This window comes from Montipora foliosa, chromosome 5 (assembly GCF_036669935.1).
Source record: "Montipora foliosa isolate CH-2021 chromosome 5, ASM3666993v2, whole genome shotgun sequence".
Classification (NCBI taxonomy): domain Eukaryota; kingdom Metazoa; phylum Cnidaria; class Anthozoa; order Scleractinia; family Acroporidae; genus Montipora; species Montipora foliosa.
Genome location: NC_090873.1, coordinates 37,614,035 through 37,621,534, shown reverse-complemented (window position 1 = coordinate 37,621,534; position 7,500 = coordinate 37,614,035). Strand labels below are relative to the sequence as shown.

Sequence of the window (7,500 nt, the reverse complement as noted above, 5' to 3'; positions counted from 1 at the left end):
GTACGACTTTTCTGTCAACATACCTCGTTCCATTGTTTTCGGCTTCAAGGAATTTGCGATGCTTCAAAATCCCATTTTCAATTAAATATCTGTTTGTTTCATGTGGAGCCTTTTCAGACGCTCCTCTGTGTACCTTGTCAAGTGTTACATCTGCCATCTGATCTTCGGTCAATTGATTCCTATTTCTGTCAAGAATGTTAATGGGGAGTTCATTCTTACCCATGTCCACTTCCGTGTGATTGTTCAAGCTCTTTTTTTCATTTTCTTCAGTGAGTTTTCCCGCGTAATTAATTAACGCGTCAGGTCCCTTTTGGGCATCTTTTGACGTCGTTTCAATACAAGGGCTTCGTTAGTGTTAGAATTATGACCTGAAACTTTTTTTCCCACTGCTCAAGAACATTTTCCAGAGACGTTGTTTGCCCAAAGGATGATGATCTTCCAAGGAGACAGTCAACCGGTAGTTTATCCAACACAACTGCCAGTTCAGCATGCTTTCCCTGTCCACTTTCAATCTCAACCCAGGCCAAAGGGACTATGACACGCTAACCTGTTGCGGTTAACACCGATATTTTGTCTCCCGTTAAAGAACCGTTTTTCACAAATCTTTCATGTACCAGATTTCTCGTGCAACCCGTGCAACAATGAGGTGAACAAAAAGTTGTACATCTATTTTGCAAATAGGCAAATAGACCCCTGTCTTAATATCGCAATGGCATCTCCCACTGCAGTCCTTCAAATTTCTCGTTTTCTAAACATAAAGCTGGTGACCCGCGAAGAATTCCATAAATTACTTTCGTGTCTTCCCTCAGATAAATACAACATAAAAACGTTTTGCAATTTCAACTAAAACCTTGAACTAATGATCGTTGTTTTCAGCAGCCTAAAAAAAAAACGCGTCTTATAGCACCACAATTTAACGCTATGGTTCAATTCTTGTCGTCAGGCTGCCGCCATTTCGTTGCTCTGTGCTTTTTTCACAGTGTTTTGTACCCATTCCACGTTACGTGCCTAGTCCGCAGCCTTTAGTCCACATTTTATACTCATGTTTTACACACGGTCTGCGGTCCGTGTCCGCAGTCCGCAGTCCGCAGTCCGCAGTCCGCAGTCCGCAGTCCGCAGTCCGCAGTCTGCAGTCCGCAGTCCTCGTTTCATCCTAACCGTTTTCGAAACGAACGACGTCTTGGAACTCGGAACTTGAAAAATGGTTCATTTCGAGGTCATCTTCAACCTCCTATAGATATAAATTCAAATTACATCAGTGCGATTTTGATTTTAGAATTTGATGACGTCACTGTGAAAACCATCTATTCTCGTAGGTCACTTTGAAAGTATATAGGTACGAATATGTGTGAATTCGTGAATATGTGTCAGCGTTGCTCCGTGACCTGTCAAAATTCCGGCGTGCTCAGTTGCACACCGTGAGCTTCAGAGTGCGTTTCTTTGGGATGATCCGAAAAACAATCACTGATCCAAGATCACTTGGATTACGATGCATCAAAGAAACCGATGAATCCACTCTGGAAAAGGATTTTTCGGTTCCTTTGATGCATCTTGATCCAAGTGATCTTGGATAAGTGATCCTTTTTAAGGTCATCCCAAAGGAACGCACCCTCAGTGCGAATTTTCCTTACATTTTCAAAAAAAATAGTGAGAACATTTTTGAAAGCCCTTTCTGTTCTCTGACCCGATCATCCTTTTAAATAATGAACCGTTCCTAACTTGACTAACGAAAATGCTAAAAAATGGTGTTCAGTGCGCACATGTGTGCAACAGCTGACCGTGTCCCTTTTAACTGTAACACTTGCAACTAAAGATGATCGAAGATCGGTCGAAACATGTCTTGTTTAAATAACGTTGAAATAAATAATCTCTTCTTTTTCACAGTAATATCATGTGAGGGAATATTGAAAAGAAACAGTAAAGCAACTGATGGAATATATTGGATATCGACGGTTTCCTCTACATTTCAGGTAAGCGACATTTAACGAGTTATCAATTTTTTATCACAAAGTATAAAGCCTAGAATCAGATTGAACCGCGATATATATTTCCTTTCCATAATCCGTTGGAATAAACCTGTAACCCAGGATAGGTTTGGTAGTAAAAAATTAATGCTGTACTAAGGTACAATTGGTAATTACTGCGTTAAAACAGGGTAACTTCCACCAGGGTAGCAAACACTCCAGCGTGTTTATAATTACTAACAATCTCGAAAAAGCTTTATTTCGAACCGGTCAGTGTAAAACGCAGACTGCAGACTGCACACTGCAGACCGGGGGTAAAATGCAGACTGAGGTTATAATTTAACTGTTGAAAAAGCCCAAACCCATTAGAAATGTTAACAGTTAAGCCTAAGTATTGTTTTAGGCCTAATTAGGCCTCGGGTTTATTTATTTCAGGCCTCGGGGGACAATTTGCATAGAGAATTTTTGACGCGTAGTTTGTAGAACACAATGCTTTACTGATGCCGGTCATCTCATGATTGTTTACAACTTTTAAGTACCGACGATTCCACAATTTGTGACATTTGTGTTGTTTAGGATCATTTTACGTCATCTACGCCTACGGTAAAAACTGAACAACACAAAGCCTAATTTAACAACTTACTGGGTAAAGGCAAATTGCAAACCTGATACTTAAATATATATTCTGTGCGTTAAAACGGTAGGGAAAGTGCAAAACTTCGACAAACGAGCGTAACATTCACGGTCCCCGACACGAAACTGCTTAGACCTAAACCATGTGCAACCGTAACACGTGACCTAATCAATATCAATTCACAATTTGATCATTCGGCCGCTAGTCGGCCCAAACACAGTCTGCATTTTACCCCTGGTCTGCAGTCTTCAGTCTGCGTTTAACACTAACCGATTTCGAACTGTTAACTGCCTTGGTGGCGAGACAAAGGACTGCAAACGGAATATACAAAATTGTTAAATGTCTCGTTGCACTGAAACGCGTACAGAAAAAAACTGCTGGGGGCGAAAACATTTGGGTTTACTGCTGTAAAAGAAACGAAATTGAAACAAGAATGAATACATTAACCTTAACTACTGGTACAGCTGAAAATGAAACGAATAAATTATACCATACTTCTTCACTAATACAATGCAAGCACATTCTGCACAAACGATGAACTAACGAAGACACTGTTCAAGCACAAAAATGAAGTACAACGAAGCTTGCCAACGAGCGCTGTGTTATCTGAAAACAGGCGTTCAGTTAATTCTTTACAATTAGTTTTCGCCATAGTTGATGTTACGGAATGGGGATATCATTAAGGCAGATTGAAGGATATAAACCGCAGGTTGTAGGTTGCAGGTTGCAGGTTGCAGGTGAGAGTTGCAGGCCATTGTTTCACGACAGCTGAAACAGCCCAAACCTTTATTAATGTTAACAACATCAGTTAGGCCTAAAAAATAATATTTAAGCCTAAGATTAGCATTTTTGTAAAGGTTTGGGCTGTTTAAGTTAGGTGCAACCTGAAACCTGCACTTTACTTGTACACCCTCCTTTTCATGTAAGCGACGTCTAACAAGTTATCAATTTTTATTTTTTTTAATCACAAAGTATAAAGCCAGGAGTCAGATTGAAACACGATGTAACCCAGGATAACTTTGGTAGTACAAACGTTTTAATGCTGTAATAAGGCAAAATTGGCAATTACTTGGTTAAAACAGTGTAATTTCCACCAGGGTAGCAAACACTCCAGCGTGTTTATACTCAGTTACTTATTCTCATTCCCAGAGCTGCGATCCTTTTGGCCAGCGTCTCAGATTGATCCCTGGCGCTGGCCAAAGGGATCGCAGCTCTAGGAACGAGAATAATAATTACTAACAACCTCGAACACGCTTACACGCTTTATTTGGAACTGTTAACTGCCTTGGTAGCGAGACAAAGGACTCGGCATTGCCCAGAGATTTATGCAAAATCGTTTAAAGCTGGGCTGCACTGAACAGCGTACAGAAGAAAATTGCTCAGGCCGAAGACATTTGGGTTAACTACTGTAAACGAAACGAAATTGAAATAAGAATGACTATATTAACCTTAAATACTGGTAGAGCTGAAACGAAACGAATAAATTATATCAAATTACTTAAATAATACAATGGAAGCACATCCTGCACGCACGACGAACTAACGAAGGCACTGTTCCATCACAAAACTGAAGTACAACGAAGCTTGCCAACGAACGTTGAGCTCTCTGAAAACAGGCATTATGTTAGTTCTTTTCAATTAGGTTTCACTTAGCTGAAAATAGGTTTCAACTTGACAGCCTACTTTACCTGCAATACAAAGATAACTGTTGATACATAGATTTGTGTGGAAACCACGCTAAATTTATCAGTAAAAAAATACTGTTATTTCCATAGCGTGCTCGGTTTAATTTTTTGACGGAAAAAGCCAGTATAGTTAGTAAACTGCAGTTATTGTTCAGCGGTTTGGTAAGACATATGAGATATGCTTATGTATTTTCTTTTTTAGAAGCGTATTGTTACATAACAGATTGACAAGTTGCCTCTTTTAATACCTCTTTCTTAGTTGTATTGTGACATGACAACTTCTGGCCAAGCTTGGACTCTCACTGCTCGATTTTCGAACAGCGACTCCAAAAACTGGATGATTGATAGTGGAAAATGGTGGTATGACAAGAATGTTGCGTTTGGAGAAACAGCTAATCCATCTAGCAACACTGACATGATATCGCAAGCGTTTTGGTTGGTCAGCGGTCAAGAGTTCAAGATCACGCGCAGTGATGACCCTCAACATACCGCTCTGTTGCAGACCACAGGTGACTGTCTGGGTGGACAGACATTCCGGACGAAAATGACCAGTTATGGTGACTTCAGAAATGGTACAGTGTGGGCATCTAATCGTTGCTTGGGAAATTGCAGAATTCAATATGGCGGCCAGTATGACACAACGGATGGTTTCCAACAAGCTACATGCAATGGTAATATTCAAAATGCGACTCAAATCGGCTTCTGGTGCGACTGGAGCGGCGGTGATGGAGCTGTGCTGATGATTGGTGGAGGGGGCGCGACTTGCAATCGAGCGGATCACGGAATTGGAATAACAGAGGCTAATCAAGCTTCCTTCGTTAAAACCTTTCCTAAACACGACTTTGGCAACGACGCTAATCACGCTCCGGCGAAGAGCTACTCTTTGAACCTCTGGTTACATTAAATACCCAACATAAAGATCATGTTAAAACATCCGTAACCTACATTTTTTGTTTAATAGATCTTTTTGCAGATACGGTAGATAAGTAGTCGCGCCTCGTTAAAAGTGATACATATTTTCGCCTCCAAGCCGTTTACTGGATGAGTCGATGCAAATGCAAAAAATAATAAAAAAAGTTAGGCCAGGGGCAGTTTAAAATTTTTGTGTCATAACTTTAGAAATTATTTCTTAGAAGAGGATTAGGCAAATCGCTAAAAGATTATTAAGTTACGATTTAAGAGTGGTTATTCAATCCGCTGCCTAACCACAACAAGCCCTTAAACTGCGATGTGATGAACCAATCAGGATCCCGGTCAATTTCATAGAACTATCTGGAAGCGTGAAAATTTGCGCGCGTGCACATGGTTAGTGGCTTTGTCTCTCATTGGAAAAGTGGCGGCAAATTTTGTAGCTAACATAGATGTCGCGAACTGTCATTTCGAAAGTAAAACAGTAACTTTTCAATTTAATGTTGGTCACGCAAAGGTAATCATGACTGGCACCCTTGCTGCCAGCTCTTAGTGATATGTATCATATGGGTAAATAGATGGGAAAAACTACAGCTGTGAGTTGTCATGAAACTGTTGGGTGTTTGGAAAAGCAAATTTTAACCAAACTTCGATAATAACAAGAGGAGATTAGGTAAGCAAACGAATACCCATGCCCCATCATAGCTTTTTAAATCCATTTTTAGTTTCTCAAAGCTAATTTAATTTCTCGTTCCCAATGCCACGCATATTTAAAATTCCATTACGACATTACAGCTGGCCAATCAGGTGCCTTTAAAAATAGCTGCGTAGCTAAAATTAGATTTTAGAGCAGGATTTTGGAAAAGGAAAGCATCAAAGCAAGACTGTTAGTGGTAAAAGAAGGGCTAAAATCAGGAGCTAAAGCACCCAACAATTCCTAATCTTAAGACATTTTCCAGGAAAAAATTGCAGGAGGAGACTGAGTAGTAGTAATGATAATGAATTTCAAGCTGTATTTTTGCTCTACTTCACCCTTGAGGCTCTTGATAGAGGAAATTGCCCTGTTATTTTTTCGCAGATTTCCATATGGGATTCGATCATAAGGTATTGTTATAAAAGTTATTCAATTACGATCTGCACAAAAGCTTAGTAAGATGCGTTGCTAGTTTCCTCCTAGACAAAACACAATTTGTGCGTATTTGCCCAAACCCATCGACTTCCCTGCGTCTTAACGGTGGAATCTCTCAGGGATCTTGGTTGGGGCCCATCCTTTGCGCAATCATGGTAGATGACCTACTTTAGCAATTGAGGTCCTAGGATCAAGTTTGTTGATGAACTGACGGCACTTGAGATTGTACCTAGGTCTCCGTCATTAATGAGCGTTAGTATAATTACATAGGTGATTATTGAAAATTCTCCTCGCTGATTGGTTGCCCTTGAGGTGATTATAGGACGATAATAACCTAAGCGGTTTTTCAAAATGGCCGCAAGCCGTTTTGTCGAGGTGACAGACGAAGAAATTAATTGTTTTAAAGAAAGTGCATGTTTTTAAAATAATAATTTATGTTATTATGCTTATTATGGTAAGACAATTATTCACCTCGCCTTTGGCGAATAATTGCCTGATAAATGTTCAGTCTCCGATATTCAAGCATTTGGATGTAACAACAATATGAAACTGAATCCATGCAAATGTAAAGAGATGTTTCTTGGCCTTCTAAAGTATGATAGTTGTCAGTGGCAGCCTCTTCCCGAGGTTGGTACTCTTATTTAAACTGCCAAGTAGTTCAAGCTACTCGGTGTGTTTATCTCCAATGGTTTGACATGAGGTGCCCGCTGGGACTACATCACTGAGAAGGCTAACAGGCGTCTCTGTAACGTGACACAACTTAAAAAGTGCGGCGTCAAGCCCGCCGACTTAACAGTGGCTTTCTGCTTTTTGATCAGATCGATCTTGGAGTGAGCCTGGTTTTTTTTTTTCTTTTCTTTTTTCTTTTTCTTTTTTCTTTTCAAACCTCCGCCTACCTATCGAATGATCTCGAGAGCATCCAGAGGCACGCGCTTGTATTGTGTAGCCTTATACGTTTTACGATGACGCTGTTTCAGGTTAAAGTTATTTTTTTGAATTCGGTACTGGTTGTAATATCACTGTAACAGCTTTTATAGATGAAGGATTTCTCTTATCATTAATTTAGTGTGAACAAGAAAGGATGAAGCTCCTCTCTTAGTGTGAGACAGGTGTCTAGATCTGGGAAAAGGCGTTTGCCGGTATTCCAAACAACTTAGTTTTTGGTTGAGAATGGGTAAA

The 7,500-nt window shown here is 40.0% G+C and overlaps 1 protein-coding gene across 1 annotated transcript in view; it reads left to right on the top strand.

Moving 5' to 3' along the window:
- The window catches only part of LOC138002689 (uncharacterized), a 27,600-nt gene that overhangs the window by 19,701 nt on the left and 399 nt on the right, over positions 1–7,500 (top strand). Inside the window, exons 10-11 of the mRNA XM_068848688.1 lie at positions 1,885–1,970; positions 4,543–7,500. The exon at positions 4,543–7,500 is cut by the window's right edge and continues 399 nt beyond it. Of these exons, the coding sequence (XP_068704789.1) occupies positions 1,885–1,970; positions 4,543–5,187 (731 nt within the window). The 3' untranslated portion in view covers positions 5,188–7,500. The remainder of the gene's footprint in view (positions 1–1,884; positions 1,971–4,542) is intronic.